This window comes from Anser brachyrhynchus (assembly GCF_964034855.1).
Source record: "Anser brachyrhynchus genome assembly, chromosome: 5".
Taxonomy (NCBI): domain Eukaryota; kingdom Metazoa; phylum Chordata; class Aves; order Anseriformes; family Anatidae; genus Anser; species Anser brachyrhynchus.
In genome coordinates, this window is record NC_137699.1 from 61,229,487 (window position 1) to 61,244,262 (window position 14,776).

The following is a 14,776-nucleotide window of genomic DNA, read 5'->3' on the forward strand; positions in this document are numbered from 1 at the left end:
AGCTATAAGCCTAATTAGCCATACTAGTCAATAATCTTTTCGAAAACTTTAAAACAGAGATACCACAAAGACCTGTCAACCCCAGTGTCAATACACTACTCTCAAAATCCTCTAGTTCGGTTTACAGCTTCAGGAAACCACCGCTGATACACTTTGCACTAAAAGGGAAAACAAAATATGAGGCCTTCCTCTCAGCACTGTACATTAACACGAGTGTATGTGTGTATATATATATATATATGCCACTATATACACAATATATGTATATATGTGTATATATATATATATATATATATATATGTGCCACTCCTTTGAAGTTTGAGTTTCATTACCCAATCCAAATGTATCACTCATGATCTCTCTACGTATACTTTGATATCAATATTTCATCAGGATATTTTAAGTTTTAGGGTGTTCAAAAAAAACAGCAAACAAAACAAAAATATTTTATGGACCCTGCAGTGCTTGTCATTTCTCATTGGTCTAAAGAGGTTTAAAAGCAGATTATCATCATTATCCTTTACCAAACACGTTCAGAACTCATTTTTCACAAATTTTAGGGGACAGAAGTCTGGGGATTAGAAACAGGTAACTTTATTGGAAACCGCAAACAGAATCTGATACGTGACAGCGAAGAAAAAAAAATCAGCATAGTTTCTCCCCACTTTCAGAAGCTCTATTTAATTAAAACTAGCATAGTATACGAAGAAATCAAGCAAACCATTCATAAACTGAAACAATTTTCAAAATGAGGACAAGGCATGAGAGGGCCCTAACATTTTTCATGTTTCAAAGCCATGCTTATTTAATTGCTTCAAGGGCAAAATGAAACTTCCTTTGACCATACAAGATTTTTTTAGATACCTAAGAAATTCTCTGCTCATTCTACAGCAATTTATGTTCTGGACACATGCAACAGCACATGCAACTGACCACATGGTTGGACAACTCAGAGCAAGGCAATATCCTTGCAGAACAACAATGTACATTATAGAAAATCAGAAAGAGGAAGAATTCCTTAACCAAATCAGCCGTCATGTTTTATGAAGTGTCAACAGAGGAAGGAAAGAACCATTTTTCCATATAAAAATATAATTTGAATTTCTAAAGTGAAGCAAAACAAGTCTCACAAATTAACTGCAATAAATGAAATATTTTGTAATTGTAGCTACTTTAAACTTCCCTCCCTTCTAGTGAAAGTATTTAAGTCTTACTTAAAAGGTAACCAGAACCACGCATCGATATTGTTAGCACCTTTAATATATATACCTTTCCAAAACTAAGTAAAGGCTTTGTGGTTTCCACCTCACTTGCTATTTATGAAAACTCTACTTTACAAGAAGTACCGCTCATATTACTGCCACCTTTTGCACGACATTTTAAAGCAAGTCCGAGGTGCTTGTCTTTTCAACGTATGGGATGGTATATTAGGGATTTCATGAATAGGAGCAGTAGGTAAGACAGCAGAGTGGTTTTGGCTATTCAGTACGTTGACAGTCTGACAGCAGTCGTGGCAGAACTTAATGCACTCAGGATACGCTATAAGCTCCAAATTCCTTCCACTGTTTAACCACACCCAGAAGTAAAAGTGCTTAACTCTAGTTAAAATGCTTATTACTAACAAGGAGACAAATTAAAAAAAATGATAAATTAATGTTGAACGACCTGTATTAATTGTATAATTATATATATTGTACAATATATATACAATATAGTTTCTTATACAATATGTATATGTTGTATAATAATAAAATTAATTGTATTAATATTAATGCTTTATCATTTCCCAAACAAGTTGTTGTTATAACTCCAAATTCTCTGCCAGCAGGAATTCTACAGGTTGTTCTCCATGAGAAAGACTTTACTGAACAGAATCAGTTGTGTAAAGGAGGGATGGAAACAGGGATGGAAGACAGGGAGCTCTCCATACACATGTAATTTAGTCATCAGAGGACGTATTTACAGGGCCACAATATTTATCTTAGAAGAGGAACTTACAATCCTGTCCTTCCAAAGACGCAAGTAAGAAAAAGCAGAAGCCCTTTACGTACCACTGTTGCCTAACCTCGAAGCGGGCACGTACTTGTGGCGATGGGGTGTAGCAGTATGTACGTCTGGAGAGAGAATGACACACACGAGCAGGAACCTAAACCTACTACTGAAGAGTCAATCTAACAAAGTAGGGATGACAAGAGGAAAAGCTGGACAAGAGGCCTTTCTTCCAATACGTGTTATTTAATGAGGAACACCGACAGAAGGAAAAAAAGAAAAAAAAATATGACTAAGCAGCGCAGCCTGGAGGAACTGTCCCTGTTATAATGTTTGTTCTAATTCCATTCCCAAGATGCCCTATGTGGAGCTCAATATGCTCCATACAGAGCATATTTAAACAGTGGAAACAAAATGGACAAATTCAAACTTTCACTGCATCCCTTGTCAATAATAATAGTAAATTAACAGAAATCATCTTTTTCTCCTGCTTGTAGAAGCCTAGGCAAGCCAAAGCTATGACAGCAAAACACAACTCTCCACTGGGAATCAATGCAATGCTTCCAAAATGCTAGTAATTTGTGAGCTATCCGAGATGCTATCCATGAACGCATCCGCAACCCCGTGAAAGCTTTGTAGCTTTTTGGTTTTCAACTGTGCAAAAAATATAGGGAGTACCAGGATGAGTACTTCTCAGTTGATTAAAAACTGAGTACCTCCAAAATGCATTAAACAGTGTAACTTTCCACACGCTACGGATGAGCAGTGTAGAAGGCCTTATGTGCCTACATATGCCATTAACAAAAATAATATTAATCTTCTTCTCACCAAGATGCTGTCTCAACATCTGTTCTCCTTTACTTAGAGAGAGAGAAAAAGCAGAACAAAGCAGGAGACTAGTGATAACATCCTCATAAGAGTTACAATATTACTCGTACATAGAGCCATCAGTCTTACCAGAACAAGGCAGTCTTGTAATAGACGAGAGAATATGGAAAACAACCCTCAAGGCTGCATCTGCTTGCTGACTTCAAATCCAACAAGTTCTGGTACTGCTGTTGCCCAAAGGAGGAGAGGTTCTATACAGCATAGCAAGTACTTTCATCTCATTCCCCCCTCCCGCTGAAAAACCTTTAAGTCTACCAAGACAACAAAGGAGCACACCAACAAGTAGGAATTGTTCTTGTGCCACTGCGCACACTTACTTATTTTCACTTGCTGCCTGACAAAATAATAGTTTGTGAGCTACCAGAGATGCTATCCACGAATGCATCCACAAACCTGTGAAAGCTCCGTAGTTTTTGTTTTTCAACCGTGGAAACAATATAGGAAGTACCAGGGTTCAGGCAAGACTTGTTGAATGACCTTAGAGCCAAGGATTGCACTAATCAATGATTCATCTTTGTAACAAGACGCTGCAGAGTATTGTGCTACCGTAGAGACTACAGAATTCAGTGTTCTGTTTGTGTTTTTTTTTTTAAGGAAAACTATTTTAAATGAGCTTCAGTTCCTTTGCAGAAATGTATAGAAATACAGCTGAAGGCACAGAAGAATGAACTTGGAGAGTACTCATATAAAACTATCACCTCACAAAAACCTACTGCCTGAAACTGTTTCTTCTTTCCTGAGATGTTACAGTAATCTTACTATTGTAACACAGAAAGAGATTTAAAAAAAAAAAAAAATCTACCTCCTGAACATGTCCCAGTACAAAACATGGTGCTGCTATTCTCCTTTCAGCTTCTTCAGAAAGCAACGAATGCAGTTTTATATGTGCCACGGATACACTAAATTCATGATACGCCCCACAGAAGGATTCCAGGTAAATATGGGATTTCTTCAAAATCCACCCAAGCAACATTTTGGAGACAGAAAGAGCAAACTCACGGTGGGTGAGAGAAGTCCAGAGCACCAGCTAGGTGGGGACAACCGGACAGTTTCCCTGCCACACTTGTCATTTAGGATTCCGGGATGACACACACACAGCCAGAGGATGAAGTGATGCTTCTGGGATGTAGTACTCAACAGGATGCAGGGAAGACGGACTGGTCGAACCAGCCGCACAAACATGACCTGTGCTGTGCACATAACTACAAGAAGCGTGCTGTTGATGTTACAAAAAGGCAAACTAGCAGGACTCTGGCATGGATAAAATCAAGTGTCTGTCATGGCTCTGATAGCTTTTATCACCCTTCATAGAGGAATAGGGCAAGTTAGGAGCTTCAAGTTGTAGTGGAGACAGGACCAAGTGAATTTTTCCTCTAAGCAGAAGTATCCCCACTCAACAACAGGTGAGGAAAATACTACAGATAGACAGCTCCTGTTTCTCCTGCTACTGCAAGTCCTAGGACATCACAGCTCATTTTATGAAAAATGTTTTCAGAACTGTCAACTGGAATTTTTAAAACCCACAGAACATATTTAGCACCTGACATCTCTGTCACCTGCCCTCCTAAGCGTGATACCCCTGGGTGACACAACCTGTGGCTCACGCTGTACTTCATTTCCACAGCAACTCGTGCCACCCCAAACCCCACTTGCACAAGGACGAGCATCAGGTGCCAAACTCCTCCCAGCACACTCACTCCCTCAGCCGACAGCATTCCCTGCGAACCCTGCAGCGACCACACGCCACGAGGAAGCCGCCGCCACCACCAGCACACGAGCCTGGAGAGCGGCGCCAGCAGGAGCCGGGGGCTCACGGAGGTCTCAGAAGCGGTGCCCAGCCTACAGCACAGCCAAAGCTGGGCCATGTCGATGTACAACACGGCACCAGAGCCAGAGGAAAACCCTTTTGGCTTTGCATACTCATGTGGTATTGAAAAGAATGAGAGAAATAGTTTACTATTTATAATAAAATATTCTGCCTGAAAACCATAGTTCTCAAAGAAATAAGACATCATGTTCTCTTGCACTCTGACCAGTATATCAGCCCTACTACAGACAGCAAGGTCTGCTAGAAACTGCAAATGCCCCTCAATATTTTTAATTTCCTATTTCCTTTTCATTTCAGAGGAAAAATAACTGAGATTTAACTAACGTTTAACTAACGTTTTCTCTTTCTTCAGAATAACTTTTCCATGACTATCTCTCAAAAGACAAGGCACAAGGCTTGTTGTATACAACGGATTTGGTCTGTTTTTACTTCCATTTAAAGTTGTAGGTATGGTTAAATTACACATCCTCAACAAGAGATCTAAGCACACGCATGTTATTGGCCTTAGCCTTGTCAAAAGAAAGATGATACTTGTTTTGATGAGACAAGAAAAAAGGGTTGATTTAACAGCAGCTCTTCAGATGCTTCCTGAAAATACTGTTTTGCACTTTTATATAAAAACCGCATTGCTTTCACCTCTGAAAAGTTTTATAAAAGTACTTCCTTAACAAACTTACACACGGGGGTTTCTGTTTTCTGAACTTATGGTAACAATTCTAAGATTCCAGAGAAGGTTAAGGAAGGAAAATATAACCATGTACTCTGTTAGGTGTGGCCCATTTTCTTTCTTTTTTATTTTAAAGTTATTTCAGACATTACTGCAGTATTTACCCGCAGCATTTTACAGATTAACAGAGAATCGGGTAGATGGTACACTAAGCAAGCAGCAATTCAAACATGGCTCCACTGAAAACAGATCTGATGGACTGTTCTAATGCTGTATAATTATCACCTAGTAAAATATTCAGCACTTCAAAAGCATCAAGGCAGCACTTCAAAAATTTTAAGTAAGTTCATTTAAAATAATTAAGTTTTAAAAGATTAAAACATCCAACTGAGCCATTTGTTACTCAGAGAACTTAAACTGCTATTACTGTCATCCCTCTTTAGATTCTGTTGAGCAGACGAGAGGGCAGAGACGTGTGATGGAGTTTTCCAGACGTTAAACTTTCACTCCACACAGATTTTGTTTCTTTACCTGCTTATACTTCTGTACCTACTTAAGCTCTTAGAGAGCTGGATTTTGAAGGTATTTCCACATCACATTTGAAAATTTCAATATGACTAAACAGCTACAGAAACACCATTACTATGTAATAATAGGTGAAATAATTCCACGGCAGCTAGCAAAGAAAGAAAACCTTGATTTATTTTGGGCAGAACACCAGTAATAGACAGGAGATGTACTGTTAAAATAGACTTATCGACATTGTGTCTCTCTTGTTATGTTGGTGACAAAGTAGCTGACCACAGCAAATTATTTATTTATTTATTAACGAGTATTTATTACTGATTTCTCTATCCTCATCAGACTACTTTTAAATCACTGAGAACGAGATGCTACATAAAACAGAAAATAAATAGCACAGGAAAAGCACTACTTAAAAGCAAGCTTTCCCTTGTGCTTTCCAACTCAAGCCTGACCGCATTCAAGAAAACATTCTCCAACTGGAAAAGCTGTTTAATCCACTTCCTTTCAGCTTTTAGCTTTGACTGAATCCATCAATAAGACTGCCAAGCAGTATGGCCACCATCTATTAAAAAGGAACCAATTCAACTCTGTTTACTTGACAGCAACATAAACATACACTCAATATCTATCCAAAGCTTTCTACAAGGATACAATGGGAGAAACGGGCTAAAAACAAGGCTTATTTTTCACACCTCAGTGTTTCTGTACTCAAGCTAGAGCATTTCCCCAACTTTAAAAGTTAAAGTAACCACATTATTAAGATACTCAGATATTAAGATACAGGTATTTCATAATCTGCTTAATCTGGACAGTATTACCTCTGCTTACAATACCTATAAACCTGCCACCACATACTGCTCATAAAAATGTTCTTAACATCTAAATACAATTCCAGTGCGTTACAATTGTATTTTTGTAGTCAAAGGTATATAGACTCTTATGTGCCATACTACAGTACTGCATGTTAACTTACCACAGAATTACTTAAATCCCCTTCCACTCCCAACAGTTACAAATTTTGACAAAGTCCTAGCAGTCTTAATACATTTACATAGGGAAAACATATGACCTTATTTTCTCTATTCTAGCTGTCAAAAGATATTTCTTCAGGGAAAAAAAAGGGATAATAAATCAAGCCGTTCTTTCGAGTTTCTGAGGAACAGCAGTTAATAAATGTATAAGGTAAAAACCACGACATGCATGATTTATCTGTTATTGTAGAGTGTTGAAAAACTTGTTAAATCTAAACAACAATCCACTAAAACAAGGCAAAGTATGTATTCACACTTCAAATTATCCACTCATCAAGTAAAGATTTTTGACAGAAGTGTTCTGCTCAAAAGAAGAAAGAAAACAGACAAAAACCCACCCCCCCCAAAACATGGGATTTGAAGTTCACCTGTCAAATGTAAAAAGGCATAGAAATTTAATTATTTGTATCAATAATTTTTAATCACTGAAGTGGGAATGTGGAGGGTTGGTCTACTGATTTAAATTTTCCAGTTCAAATTCAGATTTAGCAAAAAAAATGCTATTTAAAACTAAAATTAGGAGAAGTTTCAAAATGGAAATGCTAATTCATTAACCACAAAATTATTAGTGCAAGAAACGTGTTTCTTATCTCTTCTGGATCTGAACGGTGAAAGTCTAAGTCTCATATAGAAAAGGTCCAATGTTCTTCACCAAGTATGTTACATCATAGTGCAAAGCCAAGCAGGTTTAAAATCTGCACTCCAAAATAAGCCTGCCTTTTCCCCCTGACCTGACACACACTACAATTTTAAAGCTAAATCTAGAATTTTATAGTAGTGGTGTATCCTTGAAGGAAAATTACAGAATCACAGCATGGTTGAGGTTGGCGGGCCTGGAGGTCTTCTGGTCCCACCCTGTGCTCAAACAGGGCCACCCAGAGAACGGGTGCGCAGGACCCCACATCCAGGAGGCTTTTGAAGATCTCCAAAGAGGAGACTCCAAAACCTCTCTGAGCAACCTGTGCCAGTGCCCTGTCACCTGCACAGTAAAGAAGTGCTTCCTGATATTTGAGATAATGATATATGATGATATGAATATGCAAAGAGCAGTGGGGCTTTGTCAACTGGTAAGTGAACTGGCTTACATTTAAAGTGTGCAATAATAATAATCACGTAGTGATAAATCCTTCCGAATTACTTCTATTGAGATTGTGAGTCTTATCCTGATCCCATCAAAGACTACACAGTCTCGCCTACCGCAATGGAAAGGTTGGATTACTGAAAATACCTTCCTTCTAACTTTAGGAAAAGAAAAAAGGGCTACTGAATCAAAATAATCGACATGTCATGCTATATGGGATGCCTCAGCAGGGTACTGAAGCATATGCAGTAAAACCTGAATACATTCTATATATAACACTACTAGTAAGAAGAAACAAATACCAATTTAAATTTACAAGTACCTATCTCAAAAGCAGTGGACTAAATTATCATGTACAGCTTTTCCTCTCAGCCAGGTACTTGCAAAACTATTTGATTCAATTACTGTGGTTTTAAATATTTGCTTATCTAGTATTATTACTTGAGTGTTGCTGGCTGTTGTCATTCTACTGTTAAAAATTATTGCAGAAAAATCTAGATATCATAATGAGCGATACTAATTATGGAAAATAATGAAGTTTCTCTTGCAATAAATCCATATTCAACTTTGAAATTTCACTGACAGTGCATTCTGAGGTTTGTTTCAGTAACTGAGAAATGCATGAGCATTCAGCACAAGAGGCAAAGTTGTTTTCTATTTTACTTTAGATATACTCATTACTTGCTAATGATTTAAACCAATGGTTAATTTCAAGTCACAAAAGAACATCCTCTTTTCTTTGAAAGGCAATTCCTTAAAAAAAATAAATCCTTTCTGCTGTCGTTTCATACAAAACGTGACTCTCAACTCTACACAAAATGGAGAAATAACTTCAGAAGACATAGAAGCTATTGGTAGGAGTAATGTTTTTCATGTTTATAAGATTGCATCTAGTGAAAGAATGCTTGCATGTCAGTCATTCATTACATGTCACGAGTTTTCAGCTAGAACTGGAATTTTGAAGTTTATTTCTTAAAATCGGCAAAAACTCTCTCAATTCCAATGAGTGAAACCAGCTTCAGTATACAGACGTTGTGCCAAATAACACTTGACTGCTGAGCTCTGCAATTATCTCTGCAACAGCCTCCCTCAACGTCAAATAATTACTATCCTATTTTAAAAGGAAAAGGACAACAAGACCTGGAAGACAAAGTCCCCTCCAAAATCTCAGCTTTTACGACACAGGATATAATTACTTACATTATTATCTATAATTAGAAATACATTGTTCAAAGATTAGAGGCCATAAATTAAAACATGTGGCTACTCACCTACAGTATACCAACTAGCGTCTGTCAACTTGCTGATAACAGCTTCTTGAAAGGATCCGTCAGGCATTTTTGTTTCAACCATTGCACCGACCTGCGAAAAGGAGCATCTCAAGGTTACATATAATCTCTAACTCAAATAATGGAGGTAAAATTCATGTAAGCATTAATTCTTCCACTAAGCTGGTTTGTTTGTTTAAGATGCATTTTAGCTATGTTACTCTGTGAAATGTAGTTACATGGCTGGTACGAACAAAGGTTCCTAGGCGTGAAAGCTGAACTCTAAGTAGACAGTAAAGCAGTAAAAAACTTGGAACATCTAATTTCAGCATGACTTACAAGAAATAATAGAAAGCTAATTGGAAATAAATATTCAACTATTCAATCAAAGTAACTGGTACTTTATTATTGATGTGCATACAATCTCTACTAGTTTTTATATTTTAAAACACTTATACCATTCTCTCTAAATTCAAACATGTTTATTCACTGTTGTACCGTCAACTAGATCAGAATCTAAGTATCAGCCTACAACATGTACTGGTGTTCTTGCATTAGCTACAAAGAAAAATACAAAAAAAGGTGATCTATGAAGAGCTCTATAATGCAGCTGTTCTGGCAGACAACTATTAGGTATCATAAAAACACACACCAACACGCATTTTTATATAAAATATATTAACTACTTTAAAAACACATTTAGAACAATCATATTTGCTATTATCTAACAGGCTTCTATTTAGCTTCATGGAATCAAGATCTCCATTACTTATGAGAAGTTTAGAAAAATCAGTGTGCGCGATATTGTTTGCATACAAAATATTCTACAGAGAAGCATAAACAGCCTCCAAACATTACAAGAGTTGATGCTAACTATTCAGAATCAATCTGATTGAAAGCGATGGGCCACCTCCTGTTGATTTCAATTCTGTAGATCAGGTACCCAGATAAACACCATCAAAACTTTCTATTTTACGAATCAACGATGTGATTAAGAAAAAAAAGGCATGCAGTATACATACTCTTAGAGGTCCTTTCACTTGATCATCTTGCACTAACTGAGTTGAGTTATCCCCCTTCAGAACCACCTGGAAGATATTCATAAACTTTTCAATACGTATCTTATTTTTAATGGTAGATAAAAAGCATATGAAAGTGTAATTATAATTTGGAAAATAAGATCTTTATCAATCAAATGTACTCAAACATTATTGAACGCAAAACCTTTGGCATGGATGGTTTTACTCACAGGAAGCCCCAAGTACCACACTTAACACTCAACCTGAAATATCATAATTAAAAAAAAGGGCAAATCAAACACCAGGTATATCAACTTTTTGATGGGAGTTTGAATATCAATGCAATCCAGGGTATACCTGGAACTGGGTCTGCAGACCAGAAGATTAATGGGCTTTTTCTCTCTCTCTCTAACCGTAGCACTTCATTAACAACACATCATTTGAGTACTAAACTGCAACCAAAATACAAAGCTCTCTATATTAAAACATAAAAAAAAAAATCTTTGAACTGACCACAATACCACCATTTCTGCTATCTCAAACATGAGAAAGTTTCTATGGTAAAGACGTGAACCAGTAAAAGTGTAATTAAAATAAGGACCAGCTACACTGCAAGTAAGCCATGTTTTTCCATTTAAAATCCTGAGTTTGACAGAGTAATACTGATGACACAGAATGAACATAAGCCTATGCAATTTGAATCCCTAAGTTTGCAAAGGCTCGGATTTAGAAACATTAAAAACAAATATTTAATGTTAATGGTTATTAACTGTTTCTCTGCCATTTTCTATAGCAAAAAGAGCTACTTAAGTGTCGAACATGTTTTAATCAAAAATTCCTACTTCTTTCCAGGATCCAAAAATTCAAGGAACTTCCTTTCTACCTATAAAGATTCCCAGTGATCCAGCTCCCTCTTTATATCATTCAACCACAGCCTACATGGCAGCTGCATGCCAACATGCAGTTTGCAGTACTATGAGTTCCAAACAATAACACAGTTCATGCAGTTTTTAGTTGCATTTTTTTTTATCAGCATTGAGATAAATACAGGTAGTTCTGCTACTCAGGAAGAGACTGCTGGACTCTTTGCACTTGGGAAGTACGCCGGGGTGTGCCCGCACGCTCTTAATTACAATATCAGGCTTAGCTTGCTAAAACTTCAATTGTTATTTTACAATTGAGATACAGTGACAAGAATTTCCACCAAGTCAGAGCAGCCTCCTATACTTACAACTCTTTCCGTGGAGCAATAAAGCATATTAAATGCTTTAAAAGCTATAGAGTAAAAGAAACTCACACCCACGAACAGTCTAAATGCTCAGACCAAAGAAATAGATACAAAAATCAAGGATATCACACGAGGAAAGGGAGCACGTTGCTTCCTACAGAGCACCTCATTAACACAGATTTCAAAGAACATTGCAATTTTCTAGAAGTACTCATTAAGAACGGGGGAAAAACTGAAATATCTGAATAGTTTTTTTTTTCTTTTTAAATCATGAAAAGAACTCTGATAAAGTGATATGATCTATATATGTAACTGAAGAGACTGATAGCTTGTTCTACTTGATCTAAGCATTAAAGCACGTGAAAACTTAGATGCATTCTAAAAAGCAGCTTTCACCTCTATGTGGTAAGTTTTACTGGGTCACTAGTGCCTTATTTACATATCCTGGACAGTAGACTAGAAAGTACGAAGTGGGAAGAATTTGAGAGAACAAAGTACAAGAACGACTTCTATATTTACTTTGCATCCTTAACTTCTATTTAACTAGGTTTTATTTTTGTTTTCCCACATTAACATTAACAACAGTACTACAACATCAAAATAATGACTTTCTGTTTTGGTTGTTTTGGCATAAGACCTGTAAATGTAAATGAGTATTAAGTGCCAGTTCTACACTAGCATAGGAAGTCAGCTACAGCTAAAGAACACTACTTTAGAAGTGGCAGCAAGATGCTCAAAACTAACAAGTATCATCCTAAACATTTCTAAAACCTGACCGAAAACGCTATTGCCATCTTTTTCATTCTAACCTTGATTTATTTTGGCATTGTCTCTTAAGTAAAACTGACAACGTCAGCTGCAAGGAAATGTAATTTTTGCTTCTGAAGAATCTGCTCTTATCTCTCATTACTCATGTAAAGCCATAAGCCTCTATTCGTAACATCAAAACTGATTGCTGTGAAACTGATGCATTCAAAACAGAAGACAACCGTGATCAGGAAGTAAGTAGCACAAATAGGTAATTTTTAAGCCCATTCCTGCTGAAACAGGAGTGAGCTCAAAAATCTGGAAAACAAACCAAAAAAAAAAATGAAAAAAAACACATGAAAATCATAACTGCACCAGCATTCAAGTGTTCTTAAAATTCATTTACTAAATTGATAAACATTTCCTAATATTCAGGATTTTTATCTTTTCTAATAACCCTTTCAACACAGTGTTTTAATACCAACAACAACAACCACAGCATACTACCTTGACTTTCACAAGCCTTTTCACTGTCTTAATCTTTGCCTCACAGAAGGCACCACGGTACTTGGCACTGACATCAGTTCCCACTGTCAGGTAGGCAGGTTCATCCGCTGCCTATTAAGAAACAAAAAATAGGAAGAAAGTTTAGTTCTTATTTATTTTTACAGCTACAGCACCATATATTTAATTTTCCATCTAAACTTTGAGACTTATTGATCTTTAAGTGATAAACAATGTCTGCAATCAGACTGCTCTTCCCATAATAATTAAAAAACAACAAAAACAACAAACAAACAAGTTACAGGAAGTTTTGTTTCACATAGTGTCGCTGACCCCCGATTCTGTCAGCCTAATTACTCTCCCAGAAATATCTTTGAGACTTTTAAATTGATCTTTCAAACATCTTCCTATAAAAAGGGTAATAATGTGCAAGAATGACAATTAATTCAAGTTACTCTCGTACAACATACAAAAGGAAAATACTTCAGCTGCAGAACTGCAGTACAAAAGATAGCTGCACTTTTCTCAGTTATAAGCAATTCAATGACACAGATTATTTAAAGCATTTGAGACTGTTATCATCCCAATACCTACAATTAAGTCTGTACCATTCTATATATAGGATTTTTTTTTTCTCCTGCGGACTGAAAGGAGGCCTCTAGAGAAATTTGCTCTGCTCTTTCAAACAGTTGTTAACTGTTATTTTTTTTCTTGGAACGCCTTTATGAAAGTTCAGCCGCTTCTGCATTCTGAGAGAAAGAAATATTTGTCATCGTGTTTTTTTTCCTTAATCTGGATCTTATTACTTAACGTTTCACTTTATCGTGCTTGTAGCAACAGATAAACAAGGACAAAACCCCCGTGCTGAAAACGTCCATCAGGACAGGAAATCAGCGTGGAATATTAAGACGCCGCTTTGTTGTTGTTTTTTAATTGCTATTATTTCTTCGACTGCGAAGGCAAGAAAAGTTTTTCTCCCTTTTGTGAGTTATCCTGCAGTAGTTAAGGCTACGTACGGAGAAAAAACAACACCGGCAACAGCAAAGAGAGGACAAAAGCTGTGGTTTTGCAAACTTGCAACAGCGGCTGCTGGTACAGGAAGCATTTCGGGGCAGGAGCATGAAGGACAACAACTCGCAGGCACCGTGCGGACCTTCAGGTTGGAGCTCCCTCCGCTCTCCCCCCTCAGCTTGGCGGCGAGAGGAGGCAGAAGCGAAGCGAAAACCTCCGGAGGAGAAGAAGGAGGAGGAGGAGGAGAAGGAGGAGGAGAAGAGGCGAGCCGGGGCCGGCCCGGGAGGCAGCCTACCTTCATCTTCGGCCGTTACGTGAGGGCTTCCAGCTCCGGGACTCCTCTCGGCCGCGGCCAGGCAGGAGGAGAAGGGCTGCAACACAACGAGAGCGGCTGAGGCGCGGGGGGCTGCCCGTGAGGGGGCGGTGGATGGGGGGGGGGGGGGGGGGCGCGCTCCGGGCCGTCCCGGGGCCGCTCGGTGTGTCACGGCGCCATTGCTCCCGCTCCCGGAACCGCACGGGGAAGGAGGGGGGGGGGGGGGGGGGGGGGGGAAGGGGGGAGAGAACGGGGGAACCGGGGCCCCGCCGCCGCCTTCCCCGCCCCTCCCCGGCCCTCGCAAGTTTGGGGGACGCGCCGAGCCGCCGCCACCGCCGGGCTTCGGGCTGCCTGCGGGGGTCTGAGGGGGGCAGCAACGGGCAGCCCCCTCCTCCGAGCCCCCCTCCTCCGAGCCCCCCTCCCCTGAGTCCCCCCCTCCTCCCCCCCGGGGACGGAGCGGCGGAGTTGCGGCTGCCCGCCCGCCCCGCTCTGCCTCGTACCTGGAAAGTCGGAGCGAAGTGGGCAGCGCCCGCCTCGGCTCGACTCGCCTCGGCTCTGCCCGGCTCGGCTCGGCTCGGCTCGGCCCCGCCGCGACGACGCCGACGCCCCCCCCCCGCCCCCCCCGCGAGCGGCGGCGCTGAGCGCGGCCCCGCTCCGCCCCCCCCCGGCCCGCCCGC

General features: G+C 39.2%; 1 protein-coding gene across 3 annotated transcripts in view; it reads right to left on the reverse strand.

Annotated features, from left to right (window-relative positions):
* Positions 1-14,753, reverse strand: part of ARID4A (AT-rich interaction domain 4A) — a 48,670-nt gene extending 33,917 nt beyond the window's left edge. For 2 of the 3 annotated variants that reach the window (XM_080592355.1, XM_080592353.1), the window contains exons 1-5: positions 14,600-14,753; positions 14,082-14,157; positions 12,779-12,889; positions 10,300-10,365; positions 9,281-9,371 (exon numbers count right to left, since the gene is read on the reverse strand). In XM_080592355.1, coding sequence (XP_080448481.1) covers positions 9,281-9,371; positions 10,300-10,365; positions 12,779-12,889; positions 14,082-14,087 — 274 coding nt within the window. In that variant the 5' untranslated portion in view covers positions 14,088-14,157; positions 14,600-14,753. The remainder of the gene's footprint in view (positions 1-9,280; positions 9,372-10,299; positions 10,366-12,778; positions 12,890-14,081; positions 14,158-14,599) is intronic. The other variant, XM_080592354.1, reaches the window with a different exon arrangement.
* Positions 14,754-14,776: the final 23 nt, after the last annotated feature.